The sequence below is a fragment of the Leopardus geoffroyi genome, chromosome B3, assembly GCF_018350155.1.
Source record: "Leopardus geoffroyi isolate Oge1 chromosome B3, O.geoffroyi_Oge1_pat1.0, whole genome shotgun sequence".
Taxonomy (NCBI): domain Eukaryota; kingdom Metazoa; phylum Chordata; class Mammalia; order Carnivora; family Felidae; genus Leopardus; species Leopardus geoffroyi.
In genome coordinates, this window is record NC_059337.1 from 62,867,183 (window position 1) to 62,890,269 (window position 23,087).

The window sequence follows — 23,087 nt, forward strand, 5'->3', positions numbered from 1 at the left end:
CAGGCCCAGAGGGCCAAGAGGAGGTATGTGCGGCAGGCGAGGGGCCTGATTGCCTCACTTGTACCTCATTTTCATGGGAGGAAGCATTGAGAAAGAAGAGCTGGGTGTGCAGCAAACTTTGCTTATTCAAACCACCAAATCCCAGCTGCGCCCAACCCCACCCTCAACACCCACCTCCAGGGTGGTCCCAGCCTCCTCAGCTGTGGGAAGAGACTCCTATACTTTAGAGCCCACCTCTGTGGAGGTCCCTTCCCCTGGGGAGCTACTTACACCCTCCCCTCAGGCCCAGCTTGGGCAACAGCATCCCCGGGGGGTCCCCATATTGTTCCTTCTGCAGCTCCTCACCTGCATCTGACCAGAGATTACTCCTGGGACTGAGGCCCCCAGCTCCAAGGTGACCAGTTCTCAAGACCCGCCCCTCCGTCCTGAACAGCACATAGAGGAAGCCCTGAGCAGGAAGTGCTGAAGCACAGGGTGAGGGCGGGGGCTTTGTGGAGGGGAGCCTAACCTCCCTGGGCAGGAGCAGTGACCACAGCCCCCCATTAAAAGCAGGGGGGAGGAGACTGATTTAAAAGACAGATGGGCCTCTGGCCAAAGCATTCAGCTCTGCCCCCAGCCACTGCCACCCGTGGGCTAAACGAGTATCCAGACTTCCGGACCTGCTCGATCGGGGCGGGTGCCATGTGAGCCCAGCCCGGCTGGCTCTCCTCCTTCTGGCCTTTCTTCCTTCCCTCCTCCTACCCACGGGTGCCTGTCCAGCCTCTCCAAAGAGGGACGCTTAGCAGCATGTCTCTGCTCAACCCTGTCCTGCTGCCCCCCAAGGTGAAGGCTTATCTGAGCCAAGGGGAGCGCTTCATCAAATGGGACGATGTGAGTGGGGCAGGGGCCATGGGCTGCTGGGGCACTGGGGTGCTGGGAGCCCTGTTGTCAGGGGCCTTGTTGGGGTGGGTGGGTTGGTTTATGTCTTCTGGGACCAGGCGCCTGTGTGGCTTGGCCAGGCAGCTGACACAATGGCCTGGATAAACAAACCTGGGGGTGAGGGTGTGTGGCCCTGAGTGTGTGCCCCTGGACTGCAGGGGCTAGGGCTCTGTGTCTGGATGTAAGAAGAGGATGGACTGCCTGGGTGGTCACAGGAGGGAGTTTCTTTGGGTTTGCGTCTGTCCTTCCCCAAAGCCCCCAAGACAAGCAGGATTTGTTGTTCCTGGTCTCAGTACTAGTGGGAAGAAAGTGCCCCAGAGCTGAGGCAGGGGCAGAAGCAGAGGTGAGCCAGGCCCCTATTCTTGGCACAGAGGGTGCACTCTTGCTCCTCCCCATCTGGCCCTACCCTGGCCCAGGGGAGCCCCACTCTTCCCATAGCTGTCGTGGGGCAGCTACACAAGGCCGGGGGACCCTAAATGAGAACTGGAGGCTTCTGCTGGAAAGGAACTGATTGACTTCTGCTTCTGCTGGCTGTTTTCAGCCGGGCTCCCTGCCACCCCCCTATCTGCAAGGAAAGGGGAAACCACTGCTTTGCCTTGTATCTTTGTTTCCGCTGTCTGTTCCTTCCCAGACGGGGACCTGCTTCCCAGACTCTGGTCCTTCTGGCCCCTGAAAATGTGTGGCGACAGGCCAGGGACTCTCTTGGGCAGTGAGAATAATTTGGGGTCCTTTGTGAGGCTGCTAGGTGGGTCCAGTATTGGAGCCACTGTGGGCTGATTCCAGGAAGGGAACTGGAAGGCTCAGGGGTGTGTGTGGGCGGGGGGGCCTTAGGGCTGGTTCATTCTTACAGGTGGGATGAAGGGGTTCTGGGTCTTCGAGTTAAGGCAGCCTGGGGCTCTACATTAGGCTGAATAATCTGGTTGCCATGACTATGGGTAGGAGGCCCTGGCTAGATGCTTTCTGCTTCCCTAGAAGTGGTGTGGGGGATGTGGCATGGTGGTGACATGTCCCAGGAGACTGTGGAATGGGGGATGTGGCTCAGAATGAAAAGTGAAGTGGCCTCTCTCGGTTCCTCTGGGAAGTGTGTGTAACTTGACTGGGCAAAAGGCCATTGGTTGGGGGGTGGGGGGACATGCTAGCTGGCCTTCTCTGCAAGCCAGTACCTATGTAGCAGGTTGCCCCCCTCCCTTCCCTGGGGCAGGGCACAGCATGACCCCAGGAGCCTGACCTCCATAAGCAGGAATCTCCCAAGCCTAGTCACGGGGCACATGCACTTGTGAGACAGGGCTCTGCTCAGACTGCCTTTGGCCCAGCTGGCCTATGACTTGAGTATGTCGTGTCATGTTGAATAAGCACAATGCAAAAGATGTAATCAACTCCCAACTTAATTTTGTCTCCCACGGTCCCTTTACAGTGTATTTGGTGGGAGAGGCTCTTCTCCTGCCCGTGGAAGGAAACTCAGCCAGTCACAAGAGATTCCATTTACTCTTGGGGAACAGACAATCCTATGGTCACTTCTCATAACACCCAATCTTATTTCGGAAACTAGTTATAACTCAAAACTCAAATCTTACTTTGGATGACATCTTCTGCCCTCCTCCTTCTAGGAATGGTTTTAGGTGGACTGCATGTGCTCTGCGAAGGCAGGATTCCCTGATCTTCCACCAAGTCCTCTGGACCATGGGTGCAGGGAGAGATGAGGGAGAGGGGACCAAAGTCCTTCATGAACAGATGCCATCATCAGTTGGCTCATGCTTTCTGAGCCTGGCAGAATGTTAGGCTTATTCTTTCTCTAGTGGACACTTTTGAGGATTCTCCTCAAAGTGAGGAGACCCTCCTTCCCTGAGCTGGTGGTCCCTTATGTAAGGGTCCCTCTGCCATCTCTATTTCAGAAGGTCGCTCAAAATTACTTCTTCAGCCCCTTGGAATCCAGTTACCACTTTCAGTTTCCTATGGTTTTGGACTCTGTCCCTCTTTCCCACAGGCCTCCTCTAAACCTCAGCACATACTCTTGTGTTCACTGCCCCAACAGACTCTGAAGTTTGGGTTTATCTAGCACAACCAGCGTCCCAATGCCTCTGACACTTGGTTTCCTGGGCAGGAGTCAGACCCCAGTCTGCTTTGCCCCACAACTGCAGGGGTGACCAAAGCTTTCCAAGTACAGTTGAAACCCCTCACTAGGTTTAAAGTGAGGGGTCAGCCCCCCCAACCCTCCCTTTGGGAGGGAAGAGAATGGAGTTCACAACACAGCTTTCTCTAAAATTATCCCCCTCCCAAATTGTTTTTTCCCCCATACTCTAACCACCCCTGACCTGAGAACCTTGTTTTGACCATTGCCTTTGAAAATTCTGCATTTGGTGTGATTTGGTGTGCAGCAACTACCATGCCTTATTGGAAACTTCAATTTTACCATCTTGTTTTATATGCATACGAAGACCATTAAAATGAAAGATAGCCTGTGTGCTCTGTGAGCGGAACAAGAATTTAGAGCCATTCACTGGCTCTTCAGCAAACACGAAGCACTAAGCTCATGGTCTAGCGCATAAACTTATGGCCTAGCTTATGCTACAGCACAGGCTTGTTTCCCTGGAGTCCATAAGCCCTTGGGGATTTTCTGGATGGGCTTCTAGGTGTGTGAACACACACACTGTTATAGCATGTTTCTGGGAAGGCTTGTCAGAAGAGGAGAGACTTGGGGTGCTCTTTGAAGGTATTTCAGGCAGGGTTGGGTTCTTAGGCTTGAAGGTGGGAATGCACTTGGTGTCTGTGGGACAGTTGGATGGATTGGTGGGGAGTGGTTTGTGGAGGGGAGATGGTGAGCTCTGAAACCCCTGGCTTGGGCCAGGGAAGCTTGGCCTGAGGTCTCAGAGCACACAGCTAACCCCTTCTGTCTTTTGTTTTTCCTTCCTTCCTTCCTTCCTTCCTTCCTTCCTTCCTTCCTTCCTTCCTTCCTTCCTTCCTTCCTTCCTTTCCTTCCTTCCTCCCTCCCTCCCTTCCTTCCTTCCTTCCCTCCCCACTTCTGTCTATAGGAAACCACAATAGCCTCCCCAGTTATCCTCCGCGTGGATCCCAAGGGCTACTACTTATATTGGACATATCAGAGTAAGGTGAAGCAGCCCCTACCTACCATGGCCCTGAGCTCCTGCTGATCTGTTGAGTCAAAGCAACCTTTTGATAATGTAGGGGTGGAGGTGTGAATGCTCAGGGAATATAAAAAGACCTGGAAGGGTGGCTCTGGGGGGATCTCCTGTGGGCAGAGGCTATTTGCTTTGGGAGGGAGGATGCAGTCACTCCAACCATGGCTGCCTTGGGCCAAGATGTTCCAGACTTAGCATCCCTTGGAGAGAAAGAGAGAGAAAGGAAAAAGAACTGCCACTGAAGGCGGGTTCTCTACCTGTTGTTCTGGGTAAACTGGGGGCTCAGAAAGATTAAATAGGGTCTCAGTACCTGGATGGAGGGAAGGGAGTGGAACCTGGGGAGAATCCAGGATAGCATGGGCAAGACCACAGGCTATACATCTTGAGTAACTTGAATGGCCAGGGAAGGAATGGACAGAGGAAGGGAGGAGGCTCCTATGAGTGGAGAGAACCTGATTGGTGAGAAGGGAAGGGTAGGGTCCAGGCCACCCCAGATAGTCTTGGCATCTACAGAAGGCAATTGGTCAAGATGTGAAGGGGTGTTGGAAGTTCCCTCCTCTCTGCTCTTCATTCTTGACTGACCTTTTTGTTCTCATCCCTTCTTTGCTCCTACTGGGACACCCTCCAGGAGATAGAGTTTCTGGATATCACCAGCATCAGGGATACTCGCTTTGGGAAGTTTGCCAAGATACCCAAGGTAGGTGGGCCCAGTGGCATCCCAGGCTCAACGTGGCCACAAGCTCTGTGGGGTCAACGCAGGAGTCCCTGTGGGTGTGGGAAGCCTAATCTCTGGAGCAAGGGGAAGAGTTCCCAGACTGGGTAGCAGGGCCTTGTCCCAGAGCGGAGGAAGGGACATGGCTGCTCCTGAGCTTCCCAGAGCTCTGGTACCATAAACAGACATGTCGTGTGGTCAGTTCCTGCCCCTAGAGCACCCTGGACTGTTTGGGTGGTACTGCTTGTGCCCACCCCCTCCCCATCTGGTTTGCCTATATATGCCTAACGCCAGAAGGAAAAATGGAGGAAGGGATTGGTGGGAAGCTGGGTTCCATGAGACTGGGACCTGAGAATTCAGCTTCAAATGAAAAGTGGCAAACAAAATACACAGGACTCCCAGGCCCTGCGGCTAGGTTAATCTCCTCCTGTGGGCTCTCCATCTCCACTCCGGCCCCTGGAGTCGGGGATGGGAAGGTGCAGAGGCCCGTGACTCCTCAGATCGGGATGGGACTCTGCCCTGGGTGGCCATAGTTCAAACGCTGAGGGGGAGGGACAAGGAGAGCCACAGTGGGCAGGGATGGGGACATACTTCTGATCCCGTGTCGCTGCTTGCTGCAGAGCCAGAAGCTCCGGGATGTCTTCAACATGGACTTTCCTGAGAACAACTTCCTGCTAAAGACGTTCACTGTGGTGTCTGGCCCGGACATGGTGGACCTCACCTTCCACAACTTTGTCTCCTACAAGGAGAACGTGGGCCAGGTGCATGGTGGGGGCACACCTTGCCTGGGGTGGGCACCTGGGGTAGCCTGGGCTTCCCACGAGACAGGCCAGGGTTGCAGGGGGTGAGGGCACCTGTGTGGTCAGGGGTCTGACTGCGGTGCCCTGGGGTCCTGCAGAACTGGGCTGAAGATGTACTGGCTCTGGTCAAGCACCCGCTGACAGCCAATGCCTCTCGCAGCACCTTCCTGGACAAAATGTAAGTGCCTGTCTGCCCGGCCTTGGTGTGTGGGGTTAAGTGTGCCAGCCCCAGGGCCTAAGTGAGATGCTTTCTGCCCCACCAGCCTGGTAAAGCTCAAGATGCAGCTCAATCCCGAAGGGAAGATTCCTGTGAAGAAGTGAGTTTCCCCAAATCTCTTCCCACACTTCGGCTCAGCTCCTCAAAGCCTTTCCTCTCCAGGTCTGACCCCTGTCTTTGCCTGGTGCCTTTCTCTGCTTCTTCAGTTTTTTCCAGATGTTTCCTGCTGACCGCAAGCGGGTGGAAGCTGCCCTCAGCTCCTGCCACCTCCCCAAAGGCAAGGTGAGTGGTTCTTCTGCCCCAGCCCACCCCCTCTCACCTGAGCTGGCTGTGACAAGAGGCCCAGTGTGGCCAGGTCTGGTCGGGGGTGGTGAAGGCAGGGATGATGGCACAGCCCGGCCAACAGCCCCAAAAGCCAGTTAACCCTAGAGCACCGGGTCCTGATACTAGGCACAGAGACAGAACCAGGGCAGTGGGGGTGAGGTGCCTGGATCCAGAACAGGTTGGTCTGCACCGCCTACTCCTGGGTGGCTGTGCGGGCAGTGGGCGGTGGACTGTGTTCAGGGCAAGCAGGTGGGTGCATCCCCATTCTAGCCTTGGAATGAAAGGTGAGAGTGAAAGTTCTCACCTAGAGAAGGGAGATAAGGTCAGCAAGGATGGGGGCAATGTGCAGGGGTCTGAAATATGGGGAAGGGGTTAGTTGTGCAGTGTGGGGAGAGGAACAGACCAAGCATTGAAGCTGCCAGGACACAGCCTTTAGCTTAACACAGGAAAACATTTTTCCCCTTCTGGCTAAATAATTTAAAATTACAAGCTGTATGCAGGGTCACCCCATGAGGGGCCTTACGTGGATTACAAAAAAAGGAGCCCTCTGGGCAGATGCAGCCCGAGCCCAGTATTCCTGCCTGGGTAGGGGAGTGGATCTCAGTCCCCTGTGCCCATGAGGGGCACTGCTTGCACCCCATGGAGTTCTGTCTCCTGATAAGAAATTGTTATGTTATAAATAAATAAAACAAAGACCTCATCGATCACCTGTCCACATGGGTCCTTGGAAGACTACCCCCCCTCCAGGCACAGCTAGTGACTCCTTGATGTAGTCAGTCACAGGAACGCAAGCATAGGGTTAAAGACAGGGTGGAAATGGGCCCTTGCACATCCCCTCTCCTGTTCTCCTGCCTCCTGAGCTCCCACCTTGGCTAAGTCCCCCTTATTTGTCAGCTCTCCTTGTGTCCTGCTAGGACCCACTGACCTATCTTTGCTTGGAGCTGATGGGTCCAAGACCCAGGCTTAGGGAGATAGGGGCTGGCTCTCTTGTTCAGACCCTCTGCTCCAAACTATGACTGAGGTTGGCCTTCCTGTATGATCCTGGAAGACATGGGATGGGTTTTTCTGGGATGAAATGCAAAGGCACAGTATCCCTGGAGACCACTAGTCTACTTTCAGTTTCTGCTTCCATAAAGATCCCTAAGCTGCACATTTCACGTAAATGGAAGATACAATATGTCAGGCTTCAATCATTCAGCGTGAGGATTTCGAGGTTCTTCCATGTTGTAGCACGCATGAGTACTTCATTCCTTTTTACTGCTGCGTAATATCCCGTAGTTTGGACAGACCACATGTGGCTTATGTATGTTCGTTAGTTGATGACATCTGGGCTGTTTCTACTTTTCGGCTATTTTGAATAATGCTGCTGTGAACATTCGTGTGCGTGATTTTGCCTGGACGTATGTCTTCAATTCTCTATACCTAGAGGTAGAATAGTTGGGTCGTGTGGCAACTGTCTATTTAACATTTTGAGGAACTGCCAGATTGTTTTCCAAAACGACTGACCATTTTACGATCGTACCGGCAACGTACGAGGGTTACAGTTTCCTCACCAACACTTGTTGTTGTCTGTCTTTTTAAAATTTTTGTCATCCTGTGGGAGTGAAGTGGTATCCCATTGTGGTTTTGATTTGCATTTCCCAAATGACTAATGAGACTGAGCATCTTTTCATGTGTTTACTGGTCATTTGCATATCTTCTTTGAAGAAATGTCTATTCAAATCCGCCTGTCTTTCCACGGGGCTATTGGTCTCTTTGCTGGTTGAGTTGTCCCTTTACCGGACATTCAGTGTGCAAGTATTTTCTCCTATTCTGTGGACTTTCTCACTTTCTCGATGGTATGCTTTGAAGCACAAAAGTTTTTAATTAGGGTGAAGTCCAGTTTGTCTTTTTTGTTATCGTTCCTTGGGCTCTTTGGTGTCTCTACTATCGTTGAACTGTCTATTTCTCACTTCAGTTCGGTCGGTTTTTGCTTCGTGCATCTGGGGGCCCTGCTGTTCTGCGCACTGTTTACATTCAAGTTGCGTCTTTTGGAAAAGTTGTCCTCCACTTAAAAAAAAAAACAAAAAAAACAAAAAACGAAGACAGCTCACTGCTCTGGCAGCAGCCTCACTTGCTGCTAACCTTGTTTCCTCCCTGCTCTGGTCATCCCTAGTTCTGATCCTGCCCCAGCCAAGGGTCTAGCCTGTGTCCAAGTTCAGAGGCAAGGCAAACCAGCTAAGCAGGCTTTCTGCTCAGCAACCAGCACCTTGAGAAGCCAGTGCTTGGGGGTGTACCTGATGCTGCTCGGCCCGCCCTGAGCCCTCCCTTTGACAGGCCCCCTTGCGCAGGGCTGGGCCTCATTTGTGGGTCTTAGCACTGAGAAGGTGGGACAGGAATGATCAGGTGACTATCCTCCCCAGAATGATGCTATCAATCCTGAGGACTTCCCAGAATCCGTCTACAAGAGTTTCCTCATGAGCCTCTGTCCTCGGCCAGAAATAGATGAGATCTTCACTTCCTAGTAAGCTTCCTTAGCTGGGCTGGGCATGGGGAAGGGGTGGTGGCTAAAATCCCACTTGCCATGCAGGGAATTAGGGGGCTTCTTTGGAGGAGGTGGTGGTCTGTGCTCCCCGGCCCAGGGGCTATAGACCTCTCTGGCCTGCAGCCACGCCAAGGCCAAGCCCTACATGACCAAGGAGCACCTGACCAAATTCATCAACCAGAAACAGAGGGACTCCCGCCTCAACTCTTTGCTGTTTCCGCCCGCCCGGCCTGACCAAGTGCGGGGCCTCATCGACAAGTACGAGCCCAGTGCAATCAACGTGCAGAGGGGTGAGGACTAAGGGAGCCCCTCATCCCTGTGGGCCTGACCTGCTCTGGCAGCTGGGCTGCAGCCCTGACAGCTTTCCCTTGCCCCCCAGGCCAGCTGTCACCTGAGGGCATGGTATGGTTTCTCTGTGGGCCAGAGAACAGTGTGCTGGCCCAGGACAAGCTGCTACTCTACCAAGACATGACACAGCCACTCAACCATTACTTCATCAACTCCTCACACAACACCTACCTGACAGGTGACCAGGGTGACCTCACTATGACTTCTCCTTTTACGGGGGCTGCTCCTGTTCCCTGAATCCATCCCTCGCAGGGATCGCCCACAGGCTGCAAAAGGACAGACTGTGTTGGAGAGGGCTCGGACGAGCTGGACCGGCCTCTGGTGAAGCCCCCACCTCTCCCTTTTGCTCTGGTGCAGCTGGCCAGTTCTCTGGCCTTTCCTCAGCAGAGATGTACCGCCAGGTGCTGCTGGCTGGCTGTCGCTGCGTGGAGCTAGACTGCTGGAAGGGCAGGCCCCCTGACGAGGAGCCCATCATCACCCACGGCTTTACCATGACCACAGACATCTATTTCAAGGTCAGACTCAGTGTGTGGAAGCTGGAGGCAGTGGCACTAGGGAAGGGCCCTGGGCCATAAGTTTTCTAGGGGTGCAGCTGAAAGGAGGGGGTGGGTGGGAGGCCTTGACCAGTGAAGGTACTAGAGGGGACCAGAGGAGACAGGGCCAGCAGTGGCCCTCCAGTTCTGTGTGTGTCCTGAAACTGGGGAGTGGGGACGGGTGCCTCTGGGGGTGGGGGGCCTGGAGCACCGACCTCCTCTCGGCTGGGCCCCCTTCTCCTCCAGGAAGCAATTGAAGCCATTGCAGAAAGTGCTTTTAAGACTTCCCCCTATCCTGTCATCCTGTCATTTGAAAACCATGTGGACTCGTACGTATCAGACCTGTTCAGCCTCATTCTCTCTCTTGTCCCCATCTCCTGCCTATAGCTGCCCTCTCCCAACTGTCCCCCACCTCTAGCCATGCCCTCCAGCTCTCTCCCGGGTTTTATAAGTTCCTTGGGACCCCAGGCTCTCCTGTCTGTGTCCCTGCCTCCCTGACCTCCTGTGCCCCTGATGACCCAGGTCAGGGGCCCAAAAAGATGGACAAGAAGGGGGTAGAGCTGCTGAAATGTACCCACTTCTGCTCCTTGCAGACCCCGCCAACAGGCCAAGATGGCTGAGTATTGCCGGACGATGTTTGGGGACATGCTACTCACAGAGCCCCTGGAAAAGTTCCCAGTGAGTGGAATTTGCTGTGGGGCATCTGGGTCTGGGGGCTGGGGGCCCAGGGCAGGGTCAAGGCCAGGTTAAGGAGGCAGATGTCCCCAGAAGATGTTGGGGTTTATCTGGGAAGATTGTGGGACCAGAATCTTATCATCTACCATGTGTCAGGCACCGTGTTGGGCTTTGGGGCTATGTTAGTGACAAAGACACAGTTCCAGCCCTCAGGTTGCTTACCTTTTGGTGCGGAGACAGACAAGTAACCAGGTCGTCACAACCAGGGGCTGCTATGGAAGTACTTGGGGATCAGGGAAGTCTTCCTGGAGGAAGGGATGGCTAAGATGAAATCTGAGGGGGAAACTGGATTATTTTGGTGAGGGTGGGGAAAGAGTATCCTAGCAGCTGGGCAAGAAGAGTGTTGTCTGAGGAACTGCGTACGTTGGGTCAGGCAGGAGCACAGCACACAACAGGATACGGTGGGATGAGAGGCTGGAGAAGCAGGCGGGCCAGATGGAGCACAGGTCGGGTACAGAGTTGCTGAGACTGCACCCTGAAGGGGAGGAGTTGGTACTGACCCTCTCCCCTCTCCCTCAGCTGAAACCAGGCATCCCCCTGCCCAGCCCCGAGGATCTCCGAGGCAAGATCCTCATCAAGAACAAAAAGAACCAGTTTTCTGGCCCAGCATCCCCCAGCAAGGAGCCGGGTGGGGAGGCTGAGGGCGACTGCCCACCCAGTGCCTCTGTGGGTGAGGGCACAGGTGAGGCGGCCTGGGAGGGGGGGTGTGGGAGGGGGAGCATCTGGAGGGGGAGAGAGGGGCTGGGCCTGGAGGGGATGTATGGGGTCCCCAGGCCCCAGTGCTCATGGAGCTGCGTGTGGCAGCGTGGGCTGGTGAAGAAGGAACAGAGCCGGAGGAGGAAGAGGTGGAAGAGGAGGAGGAGTCGGGAAGCCTGAATGAGGAAGAGATCAAGAAGATGCAGTCGGACGAGGTGTGTGGAGGGCAGCCCCTAGCCCCTTGTGCTGTGTCCTCTGCGGAGCCCTCCAGGTGCGGGCAGGGGGCCACCTGCCTGGGTTCTGTACCTGCCCTCCCCTTCTCCACCCTCCCCTCTCTTCCCTAGGGCACAGCGGGCCTGGAGGTGACGGCTTATGAGGAGATGTCCAGCCTAGTGAATTACATTCAACCCACCAAGTTCATCTCCTTTGAGTTCTCTGCCCGTAAGTAAGCATGAAGCGGGAGGAAGGTGGTAAGCTGGAGACGAGGCCAGATTCAGGAGAAGGCCCTTAAGAAGTGCATCCTGACAGCAGAGCAGCTTGATGGGTAGGGAGAAGAGGAAGAAGGACCCCCCCCCCCTTCCTTGGACTTGGGGACCCTGTCTATAAATAGCCAGCAGAGGAGTCAGGCAAAGAGCTTGTTTACGTGGCAGCGGCTCCCAGTTTCCCGGCACTGTAGTGAGAAACTTGGCACCTACCAGAATGCTCTGGAGTGTGTCCGTGACAGGCAGGCCACTTATGACAGGCCATCTTAGCCCTGTTGGCCTGAGGCTCCTGCAGCCTTCTGCAGGTGCTGTGGCTCTCCGGGATGAATGGAGCCTCGGGCTGGCCCAAGCCCAGGAGCCCTGTTCCCTCCCCCACCTCCTATCTCCCCACCCCAGGCAGGAGAACTCCCAGGAAGGGCCAGAGGCAGAGGCAAGGGACAGTGCACATCTGCCCCTTGCACCCTTCCCTTCCTGTGCACACCTATGCTGTTTAACTTCAACTTCTCCTGACACAGGCATAATGCATTCCCCTCATCCTCTGGGCGTACCCCCCACGTAAACACCTCTTTCTGTACACACTTGTGCAGTGTGTACCTCTGCAACATTGACTCCTCATTCCTGGACCCGCACCCTGCAAACTCACCTGTGCTCAGCCACGGCGTGTCCGGTCCTTGATGTATATCCTCCCTCCCCTGCCCCCAGCCCTCATGTTCAGATATAACTTGCATGCTCACTGTCTGCATACCACAGCATGTTCCTGTACCATCCAGGGCACACACCCCTCACTCTGCAGGACTGTGGCACACACCCCATCCCTGTGCACATCTCCCCCATATACCCTTTGCCCCCAGCACACTGTTACCCACATGGCTCTGCACATCAGCTTGGCCCCCTACGCCCTTGGGCCTCAGTAGAAATGCTGGGTTGAAGGGATCTCTGTGCTGGAGGGAGCTAGCCTAAAGGGAGGGGAGGAAGGAGGGAGGAGGACAGCCTGACATGGGCCCCCTGCCCTTTCTCTCCGACACAGAGAAGAACCGAAGTTATGTCATCTCCTCCTTCACAGAGCTCAAGGCTTATGACCTGCTCTCCAAGGCCTCGGTGCAGTTTGTGGAGTATCCTTGAGGCCTCAATAGCCAGGGTCCCTGGTGGGGGTGGAGGGTTGGGGACAGGGCTCCCAGAAGGAGCTGTTGGGTCCTCCTGGTGTGGGTGGCCTTCGGCCGGGCTCCTAAACTCTGAGGCAGCTACAACAAGCGCCAGATGAGCCGCATTTACCCTAAGGGCACCCGCATGGACTCCTCCAACTACATGCCCCAGATGTTCTGGAATGCTGGTTGCCAGATGGTTGCCCTCAACTTCCAGACGATGGGTGAGGGTACTCCTAGGCCCCTGAGAACTTTCCCCTGCCCCCTGCCTCTCCCACCTTCACCCCATCCCTGTGGGGAGGGGGGGATCTTTAGAACAGCTCAGTGTCTTTAGAACATCAGTGTCCTGATGTTTGTTCAGGCTGTGGGAGCACGTGCAGGTGTGTGAGCGGTCAGGGATCTAAATGCATTAGCTCACGCCTATATGATTGCACGTGTACGGGTATATATGTGAAGGTGCCAGGGTGCTGGCGTGGGTTCTGGCTGCTCTGCCTGAATGGGCCCATCGAAACACCTGCTTCGCTGGCCTCAACTTCCACAGCGAGCTGTGGTCTGGTTGTGGCTTTGTTCCTGCTGACTCCAGGTTGTGGAGCTTTCCTGAGAGATGAGACACCCCAAGGGAACAGGCTAGGTCATGAGAGACCCTCATTCTCACAGTCAACCCAAGCGCCCCATTCACAAGATAGGAGAGGCTGAGAAATGTAGGACACAGAGACTGGGTGCAGACCAAGGGCCGGGCCTTCCTCACTGAGTGCCCCTGTCCCCCCAGACCTGCCCATGCAGCAGAACATGGCGCTGTTTGAGTTCAATGGGCAGAGTGGCTACCTCCTCAAGCATGAGTTCATGCGCCGGCCAGACAAGCAGTTCAACCCCTTCTCAGTGGACCGCATCGATGTGGTGGTAGCCACCACCCTCTCCATTACGGCAAGGCCCTGAGGTGGACAAGTGGCCGGGAGGGCTGGGGACTTGAGGAGAAAGACACGAGAGCTCTACTCCTCCCCTCCCAACCCCCCTCCCCTGATATCCTGAAAACTTCAGCCCAAGCCAGTTCGTGCAGTAGCAAGTTGCCTTGGAAACTGCCTCCTCCTCAGCACTGGAAGCTGCCTCTTGGTCCCCATGGAAACCAAGGGGAAGGGCTGAGGCTGGGATGGGGGAGGGGAGAAGAGTAGGCAGAGTGGGTCCACAGGAGCCCCAGGCCCTGGGGGAGGGCGCTGTTCCTTCCTTGCCGGGGGAGGGAGGTGGGGAGGCCCCCACTTCTTCCCTGAATGCTGGAAGCACCTGGTCGCCAAGAGCTTAGCTGTAACCCTTGAGCCACACAGCCCCAGCTGAATGGGGCTCTTCACAGTATGCAAGAATGGATGCTTTAGCCACAGGAGCTGGAGGCCCCAGGTGCTAGGGATGGGCCTGGGTGGGCGAGCTGACGCCGGCCTCCCATGGGCCCCACCCCTAGGTGATCTCTGGGCAGTTCCTGTCAGAACGCAGTGTGCGCACCTTTGTCGAAGTGGAGCTGTTTGGCCTTCCTGGGGACCCCAAGAGGCGCTATCGCACCAAGCTGTCACCCAGTGCCAACTCTATCAATCCTGTCTGGAAGGAGGAGCCCTTTGTCTTTGAGAAGGTGGGGACCTAGGGCAGGGGCTGGGGTCTGTCCCTACTTCTTGGCCTCTACTTATAGAAAAGAGGAACTAAATAAAGGGACTTCCTTCATCCTCTCCCCTCCCCTCCCCCCATGGCTTCCTGATTTTTAAGAGTCCCAAATCCACGTTTACAGAAATTTGTGAGCAGGTGCGTGCGTGTGTGTGTGTGTGTGTGTGTGTGTGTGTGTGTATGTGTGTATGTTCATGTTAGGATGAGAGGCAGAAATGTGAACTCCCAGTCGAGGGTACAGAATGCCACGGAACGGTGAGGTCTTTTGCTCTGCTCCCATTGGATGCTCATTGGCAAGGCTGTCAAGGGTTGCCTGCACCAGGACCCCCGAGCCCTGGGCTGCATACCCAGCCCTTCTCCCCTGCGTGGACCAGCCATGGCATGAGCTGAGAGGATGCCTACGTGTGTGGCCTAGAGTGTGCCAAATCTGGTAACACCTGCCATGTTCTCACACTGACGCTAAGACTTCTGAAGCTAGGGAGGTGGGTAGGTTGGCCACCTCCTAGCTTGTCCTGTCCCAAACTCTCCTTAGATCTTGATGCCTGAGCTGGCCTCCCTCAGGGTGGCTGTAATGGAGGAAGGCAACAGATTTCTTGGACACCGCATCATCCCCATTAATGCCCTGAATTCTGGTAAGGATGGAGTCCTTTGCTGTTGTCAGCTGGTCTGAGACGAAGGCCAGTGTTAGGAGCCTGTCCAGAGGGTGGGGCTGCTTCAGGGAGGTGGCCCTGAGACCTTACCTAACCTTCTCAAGTTATCAGCCCTAAGGAGTGTGGCAAGAATAGGAAACTGACAGAGGTGGGGCCTCTGCCCACCTATCAGAATGTCTGTAATATTCTGGAACTACTGGGGCAATTTCCCAAGGAGCTGATACTTACTGGGCACTTAAAATGAGTTAGGGCTTATAACACGTTCTCACTTAATGCTAACAATAACCACATGGGTAGACCCTAGGCACCCCATTTCACAGCTGAGGAAAATCTCAGAGATTTAAACTAATCTGCTCAAGGTCACACAACCAGGAAGGTACAGAATCAGACTCAGGCTTTGGCCTCTTTGACTCTAAAGCCGGGAGTTTTGAGTAACTAGCTGCTCCTGTGCAGTGCTGGGCAGCAATGAGCATGGCTTACTGCCCACCCTGCCATGCCCAACAGGCTACCACCATCTGTGCCTGCACAGCGAGAGCAACATGCCCCTTACCATGCCTGCGCTTTTTGTCTTCCTGGAGATGAAGGACTACGTACCTGACACCTGGGCAGGTAGGAGGCCCTTAGTATGTTGGGAGCCGGGATCCACTCACTCCCCCTCCCCCTCCTCAAGCCAGCCTCCAGAGTGGGGCAGGACAGGGCATCCTGGGGTAGGTGAGGATCGGGGAGGCTTCCAGGTACATCTCCATACCAGGCCAGTGATGCCCCTCTGCACCCAGATCTCACCGTGGCTCTTGCCAATCCCATCAAGTTCTTCAGTGCCCACGATAAGAAGTCTGTGAAGCTCAAGGAAGCCATAGGAGGTCTGCCTGAGGTCTGTGTTGCCTGGTCCAGGAGCTTTGCCCTCTGGGAGGGAAGATGAGGGAGGAGGCAGAGTCCTAGGTTGAAAGACCAAGAGATATTGGTGCTATATTCCGAATCTGCTCTCCCTACACAGAAACCCTTCCCACCCGGGAGTCCAGTCGCCGGCCACGTCAATGGGGCACTGGCCCCACTGAGCAACGGGTCTGCAGGTAAGCACTGCAGGGTCCTCCCACAGACTGGAAGGGCCTCGACCTCTCCAGCGGTACCCACAGCATCCCCCCAAAATAGACTTTCACCTGGGATGGGAACAACTGTGTGAGAAGTCGCAGCGCCAGGAAAGTGCGCTACAGGGGGCCCATAATGCCCCCCCCCCACCCCCAGGGAGGGGAGAGTAGCCTACAGAACTAATCCCGTCCCGCACCTCTTAGCCCACGCTGTGGCTCTTGCAGCAGCCGGGGCCAGGGCCAGGGAGGAAGCCGTGAAAGAAGCTGCGGGTAAGGCCTGCTGAGTCCGAGTGATCTTGGGAACGAGCCTGGGGAGGGTCCTAGACTCCTGGGGGGTGGGGGTGGCGGTGGGGGTTCTGGGAGGCGGCGCACCTCACCCCGGCCCCCGCAGAGCCACGGACGGCCAGCCCGGAGGAGCTGCGGGAGCTGAAGGGCATCGTGAAGCTGCAGCGGCGGCACGAGAAGGAGCTGCGGGACCTGGAGCGGCGCGGCGCGCGGCGCTGGGAGGAGCTGCTGCAGAGGGGCGCGGCGCAGCTGGCCGAGCTGGGGCCGCCGGGCCCGGGGGGCTGCGGGGGCCGCAGGCTCGGCGCGAGCAAGGGCTCCCGCAAAAAGAGGTAAGGGCGGCGGCGGCGGCGGCGGGCCCTGCCCTCCGAGGCGGGCTCAGGGCCTGTCCCCACACGTGGCCTCCACAGGACCCCGCTCTGCGAGGAGGCCGCCGGGGCCGCGCCGAGCGAGGGCCGCGAGGGCCCCGAGGGCGCGGACGCGCGCGCGCGGGAGCTGAAGGACCGCCTGGAGCTGGAGCTGCTGCAGCAGGGCGAGGAGCGGTACGAGTGCATCCTGAAGCGCAAGGAGCAGCACGTGGCCGAGGTGCCCGGGCGGGGGAGGGGAGGGAGCCACAACCCAACCAACACCACCCCGTCCCCACCGCCTCACAGCAAAGGGCTCCTCTAGCCAAGCTCATCCTTGCACAACCGCCCCCCCCCCCCCACACCTCCCGCAGCAAATCGCCAAGATGATGGAGCTGGCCAGAGAGAAGCAGGCTGCGGAGCTGAAGACCCTCAAGGAGACCTTGGAGACGTATGATTGCCTCCCGCCCATGCCTGACTCTTATCTCCCAGGAGGGCTCAGGCCCCTCAGAACATCTTCCTGATGCTTGTCTTTCTGCAGTGATACCAAAGAGATGAAGAAAAAGCTGGAGGCCAAGAGGATAGAGCGGATCCAGGCCATGGTCAAAGTCACCTCGGACAAGATGGCTCAAGAAAGGTGAGCCCTGGAGGGAGGCCCAGGCCTCAGACTCCAGGGCCGGTCTGAGAAGGGACCATTCCAGGTGGGAAGGGGCCTGTCTACAAGTGGATCCTGACTTACTTTCCAGAGATGTGCCTGTCCCCTGGATTTCGAAAGTTAATCCCATTTCTGTCACCTCTGATCAGAGTGTCCTCCTTAGGCAAAACACAGAAGCCATCAGAAAGGAGAATCAAAATTCTCAGAAAGGAGAATCAAAATTCTCAGAAAGGAGAATTTAAGGGAAAAACCAATCATACAAAGAGGGAGGTGCAACCTTGGGACAGTAGCTCCCCCCACCCCCCACACACACACCTTGTAGGACAGTGCACTTCAGTGAGGAAGCCCTTTCCTCAGACAGTCCCTAGAGCTCCCAGTGGCCCCTCAAGTCCTCCTTGGGTCCCCATGATTACCCCCTCTGGCTGGTTCTGCTCTTAGGGTGGAGTTCTCATTTTGTGTACACCCTGAGGAGACTTGGTCTCATTCAACTCTTCCTAGGGGCCCCCTGCCCTCTCTGAAACTCTGATCACCCCAACAGGCTGAAGAGAGAAATTAACAACTCTCACATTCAGGAGGTGGTGCAAGCCATCAAGCAGGTGTGTAAGAGCTGTGTCCTTCATACACACACACACACACACACACACACACACACACACACACACACACCCTACATAGGAGGGAAGGGGTGGTCCCAGGCCTTTACTTTGCCTTTAAGAGATGCACAGTCCAGAACAGGCCCTGCAGCTAGGGATGGGAGGAGGCAATGAAGAGGAGGAGGAGTCCCCAGGCTATCCTGTGGTTCTGGCCTTTGTGGGAGGGTGGAGTACCAGCCTAAGGGGATCTGTTTGTGGCCAATCACCCTGGATGGAAATGTTAAGGGGCTAGATGGCCAGGGGAGGATGGGATGTGAGGGGGGCTTCCTGAGGCTCCGAGAAGTCAGAAAAGGAAGGAAAACCCTGCTGAGAATGGACCTAACCACCCCCCCCCCAGGACCATTAACAACACTAACACAGCTCGCTTTTACTGAGACCTGACCTCATACCAGGCTCTCAACCAGGTACTTGACTTGAACCGTCTCATACACTCCTGCACAATCCAGCAAGACACACTATTCATTTTACAAATTTAAAAGAACTGTTTGAAGGGTAACAAATTTGTCCCCAGTCTTACAGCTGGTTAACTGGGACTGTAGCTGGATTCCAAGCCAGGTTGCCTGTCTGTGCTATCCTGATTCCCTGCCTCTCACTCCCACCCAGATGACAGAGAACCTGGAGAAGCACCAGGAGAAGCTGGAGGAGAAGCAGGCAGCTTGCCTGGAGCAGATCCGGGAGATGGAAAAGCAGGTGACAGGGACCACTACCCTGGCCACCAGCAGAGTTGGCCTGCCCCGGGGAGCTGCCAGTCAGGGGATGGGGTGAGGGGAAGGGGACTCAGCCTTCACTGGTGGACCACAGGCCCCGATTCCCACGGGGTCCTGGGGTCCTTTAAGAGGAGGTAGTTCTATACATCTCTTTGCCTGGTTGGTACCCCCTTCCCTGAGAGGTTCCCTGATGGTCTCCACTACCTTCCACCTCCCACCCCAGTCTCCTGGGAGCTCTGAACAGACTGGGCATCTCCTTGTCTGACTGTCCAGAGAGTGGGTGGTTGGCCCCTTCTGAGACAGGTGGTGATCTTTGCTGTCCCCACAGTTCCAGCAGGAGGCACTGGCAGAGTACGAGGCCAGGATGAAGGGCTTGGAGGCCGAGGTGAAGGAGTCAGTGAGGACCTGCCTCAGGGACTACTTCCCCTCTGAGGCCAAGGACAAGCCTGAGAGGTCCTTTGGGGCCTTCAAGGAGCTGTGTGAGCAGGACCCACTCACAGCAAAGGCAGATGCCCAGGAGAGTCACCTCTGATGCCCCCATCCCACTGGGACATTCTGTAAGGACATTCGCTCTTCTCTGGGATGTGGCTCCATCCCCCTGGGAGGAAAGGCCCCCGCATTCTAAGGCTGTCGGAAGCTGGGGCTCCCTTGGACTCTGGAGCCCCCTCCTGCAGCTAAGCTGGAGGAGGAGGCAGGAACCTGGTACCATCAGGGCAGGGGCCTGTCTGGGTTTAGAGTCCCTCTCCAGTCGGACTTCCTGCTCTCCATCCCTCACCTCTTCCTCTGAATGAGTGTCACGGATTCATTGAGGGCACAAGAATATGGACTGGGAGGCAGAAAATGGGGTCCTGGCCCCACTCCACCTTTCCTAGTGAGCAACCATTGGTGCCCCACTCCGGACTCACTGTTCTCACCTGGAGGGTTAGGTCTGGCCACCTGGAACCTCCACTCTAGCACCTCTAGTTCAAGCAGGACCAAACTCCAAACCCTGCTGCTGTGAGGCCCCATCTCAGACCTGTCCTGAGTTGGACTCCTTGTAGCTCCCTGATGTGGAGCCTGGCACTACCTCCAAGCTCCCTGGGGACAGCTGCTTCCGGGATCCCAGGCTGAGGTCCCTTCCCTGGCCTCCTGCCTGTGGGGGACGGGAGGCTGACATGGAAAAGCTGCCTCAGATGTCTGGTCTCTGAGACACTGGGCCTTTGGCTCGCAGGGAGGGGCCAAGGAAGGCCTTTGGGACACTCTTCTAGGCCTGGGGGCGGGGGGTGGTTACTTCCTAGTATGCACCCCCACGCAGGCTGCCTGACAAGGTCAGCATCATTTTCTCTCCTGCCTTTATGAGATTTATTTATTTTTTCCCCTTCTTACTGCTACTGAAAAGAACCCTGTCCCAATATTTCCTGCCTAAGCCTGGTCTCTGCTCTACAGCTAAGAAATGGGAGGCAGGGGTAGTATGCTCCTGAAATGAAACAGCCTGGGGAGTAAAATAAAAAAACCCTTTGGGAGCTGAACCCCAGGATGAAGTCCCTTCCAGAGCCCAGTGGAAAGGAATGGCCCTGCCTCTGGGCACGAAGGGGATTCACTTCCCCTTCTGGCAGCTCTGATGCCACAACCACTGGAAAATGAGGTCACTCCTTCTCTCCACCTGCCCCCAGATGTGGGCTTTCCTTGTCTCCACCCTCAGGGCTTGCAGCAGAAGAGCCTGTTGCAAAGGTGCCCCCCACCCTCTTGGGGAGCTGTGAACCTCCAGGCCACCTGGGCCCCTTTAGGCAGACTTAGAGCGATCACATTCTTAGGCCCCCGTGGTAGTTATGGTTGAACCCAACACTTGCTTGACAGGGGCTTGGGGGCAGCTGTTCGCTGCATCCGTGGCATGGTCCCAAATCCCAAATGGGAATAGGCACTGGCCTGGGAGAAACCAGGTGGGGACTGATTCTGGGAAGAGGTTGTTTTCTTATCAGAGAGTTATAACAAATGCCATTAGCTCTGAGCACCTGTGCCTTCGAAAAATAAACAGAACCACCGCCACCACCCTCCATACCTCTGGGGGCCGGACCTCTGGGATCTCAGCATTCCCGGGTTGTAGGTTGAGACTAGGGGTCCTGCTCATTCACAGCAGTAAGGCCTGTCATTGACACGTCCCGCTTGCATACACACTGGATACAGCCAAGGGTGGGACACTTGTACCCCAGAGCAGTGTGCTGTCTTTAGTTCTCCTGCTGGGCACTCCACTGCCCCATCTCCCTGCCAGCCCAGGGGTAGAACTGTGTAGGGATGAGGATCCAGGCTAGACGAGCTCACTGACCCAGGCACGTGGGCATAAGCCAGAGCCAGTGCCAAATAGAGTCAACTGGACAGTCCCCTGTTTTTGCCCGAGACTGCTGAGGGGAAGGAGAAGCTGCCTTCCCCGAGCCTCTCAGCCAGACTGGGCAGTTTCCCGGCCCCAGTGTGGAGCTGGGAAGCCCAGGAATAGGGAAGGAAATGCAATCCTGCCTCTCAGAGAGGCCTCTGCATAGCAGGTTGGGGGCCAGCCCCAGATACCCACCTCCCTGCTTTCTGTCCTCTGGAAAAAGGGCAAGGTGCCCTCCTGGGAAAATGTCATAGTCTTTGGGCCCTGGAGATGAGTTAATCTCTGGCTGTAGGGGATGTGCAGAGGAGAGGTTGATGCCTTCCCTCAGGGCCCTAACCAGGTGAATTCCTGCTGTGGATCTGTGGGGCTGGGGCAAGGTTCCCCGTCCATTCATCATGCCTCAGTTTCACCTTTTACATGAAGAGAAGGGTCCCCGCCCCTTCCCAGTCCCTTTGCTGACTCAGATACTAGAGTCCCCTGCTGACTCACCCCACCCCTTGCACCCCCACCCCCTCCCCGGCTCTCTGGATCTCCCAGGCATGTGCCACCTGGCCCAACCCTGCTGAGCTGGTGCAACATGACAGGGTGAGGGGGCTGGTGACACTTGAGGGGGAAAGAAAGGGGTCTGGGAGGGGCGCTGGCTGCAGACAGAATGACAGACTGCAGACCTGAGCCTAGCGCCTCTGGGAGGAAGCTCTTTTGCCAGCCTGGGGCCTGCCCGGGGAGGGGGGCGGGGAAGAGGCTCAGCAGGTGGAGGGGAGGAGAGTGTGGAGTGCCTGCCTGCTCCCTGCCTCAGCTCCATCTCTTGTCAGCCTTCAGCTCCCTAAGCGACAGCTTCTAATTCTGGCTGTTGGGGCCTCTGCTCTGCAGCACCGTCTCAGCTCTTTTTTTTCCCCCCCAGTTTTGCTATTTCTTTTCTGCTCAGAACCTACTGAGCCTACAGAAAAGTCAGAGCTAGGGCTCCAGGGCCTGAGACCCGCCACAGGCCTGGCTGGCTTGGTGATGACAGATGGGGCAAATGCACTGGCTGCTCCCTCTAAAGAGTGGCCAGCATGGCGCTGTCTGCCAAGCCAGGGTGGAGGCCCTGACAGGAACCTCTGGCTCCTGTGCTTCCCTGGAACTGTCTCCATCCATCCCAGGAACAGAGGCGGAAGCCCCAATGCGGAGGGAGTCCATGGTTCTTTAGGACAGAGCAGTGACCCATTCCATGTTCCCGCTGCTTCTCTCCTCTACCTGGGGTGTGTCGCTGCCTGGCTTGTCAGGCGGGCCTGCCACATGCAGATTCCAGGGTTACCTCCTTCCCCGACTCTGGAAACAGGAGGGAAGAAAGCAATTTCCCTCATGCTGCAAAAAGGGGAATTGAGTCATGAAGGGAAGGAAAGCCTTTCTTCTGCTGAGGGGGGGGGGGAGAGCTTTCCTGCACCCCCACTGGGGTTGGAGAGTCTATACTCACCCTGAGGCGACACCCCAGGAGGGGCCCCCATGTCTGGGGTGGGCGAGTTTGGATTGTCTACACTCTGAATAACCATGTCGCTCTTTCCCTGACACTCTCTAGCTTGATCTTGCCAGAAGTAGGCAGGGCTAGTATTGTCGGCTTCATTTTGCAGATGAGACAATGCAGACCTGGAGCCACACTGCTAATAAATGCCTTCAAGCTGTGACTTAACTCCAATGTCAAATGCTGTGCTCTTTTTGTGACACCAGGAGAGAAAATGGGCAGAGCAGAGGGATTAAAGAATGAGAGAAGATAAAGGGAGTGGGAGCTTGACAGTGTGTACAGGTATATATCACATGCACACACACCGCCACCGCCAACCCCCCCCCCCCCCCACCGCCACCGCCCAGAACAGAGGGGTGTGGGAGTCCCAGCCCCATAGCTGGGCTCAGGATGCCAGTGGGCATCCCTGAAGCCTGGGAGCTGGAGAAAGGCAAGAAGCCTGGAGTGCAGGGCCCAATGTGCACTTTGCCACTCACCCATCTGAGCCCACTGTCTTCTTTCTGGAAGGGCAAATCCTCTCCTTGCCCAGAACCTTTCCACAGGCGGCTCCTGCTGCTGCAAAGCAAACTATCAATGCTCTGCCCAGGCTCAGGACACCTTTAGGATTCCCTTAATTTCCTGTCTTCTATAGGAAGGTTCTCAGTAAAGCAGCCC

General features: G+C 56.1%; 2 protein-coding genes and 1 long non-coding RNA gene across 8 annotated transcripts in view; 1 reads left to right on the plus strand and 2 right to left on the minus strand.

Moving 5' to 3' along the window:
• Positions 1–603: 603 nt before the first annotated feature.
• PLCB2 (phospholipase C beta 2) lies at positions 604–22,601 on the plus strand. 6 transcript variants are annotated; one of them, XM_045450047.1, is made up of 32 exons: positions 607–870; positions 3,948–4,025; positions 4,684–4,752; positions 5,388–5,528; positions 5,666–5,745; positions 5,831–5,884; positions 5,991–6,066; positions 8,511–8,611; positions 8,756–8,922; positions 9,012–9,158; positions 9,338–9,495; positions 9,760–9,842; positions 10,107–10,191; positions 10,768–10,930; positions 11,053–11,159; positions 11,289–11,385; positions 12,454–12,538; positions 12,668–12,792; positions 13,338–13,492; positions 14,019–14,183; positions 14,745–14,844; positions 15,367–15,471; positions 15,639–15,733; positions 15,857–15,932; positions 16,152–16,217; positions 16,339–16,561; positions 16,640–16,814; positions 16,948–17,024; positions 17,115–17,210; positions 17,767–17,824; positions 18,485–18,571; positions 18,917–22,601. In XM_045450047.1, the coding sequence occupies exons 1-32, from the start codon at positions 787–789 to the stop codon at positions 19,118–19,120; spliced, it is 3,582 nt and encodes a 1,193-aa protein (XP_045306003.1). In that variant the 5' UTR covers positions 607–786; the 3' UTR covers positions 19,121–22,601. The 6 variants fall into 6 exon arrangements, 5 of the variants coding, with proteins under 5 accessions (XP_045306007.1, XP_045306003.1, XP_045306004.1 ...); XM_045450048.1 differs by having other exon boundaries at positions 16,173–16,217; XM_045450049.1 differs by having other exon boundaries at positions 16,176–16,217.
• On the minus strand, positions 7,772–9,327 carry LOC123583179. Its single transcript, XR_006704763.1, has 2 exons — positions 9,152–9,327; positions 7,772–8,157 (listed from the first exon to the last, which is right to left on the minus strand). It is a non-coding gene; the product is annotated as an uncharacterized LOC123583179 (long non-coding RNA).
• Positions 17,515–23,087, minus strand: part of LOC123583176 (serine/threonine-protein kinase PAK 6) — a 49,560-nt gene continuing 43,987 nt past the window's right edge. The window contains exon 14 of the transcript XR_006704761.1: positions 17,515–17,543. The gene's annotated coding sequence lies outside the window, so the exon portion shown is untranslated. The remainder of the gene's footprint in view (positions 17,544–23,087) is intronic.

What these genes read in the sequence shown, in the direction of transcription:
- PLCB2 (XM_045450047.1), top strand. Translation starts at nt 787, where the DNA reads ATGTCTCTGCTCAACCCTGTCCTGCTGCCCCCCAAGGTGAAGGCTTAT. An exon ending in ATTGGACATATCAGAGTAAG is followed by an intron (nt 4,026 to 4,683) that starts GTGAAGCAGCCC and finishes GACACCCTCCAG; the next exon opens with GAGATAGAGTTTCTGGATAT. An exon ending in CCTCAACTTCCAGACGATGG is followed by an intron (nt 12,793 to 13,337) that starts GTGAGGGTACTC and finishes CTGTCCCCCCAG; the next exon opens with ACCTGCCCATGCAGCAGAAC.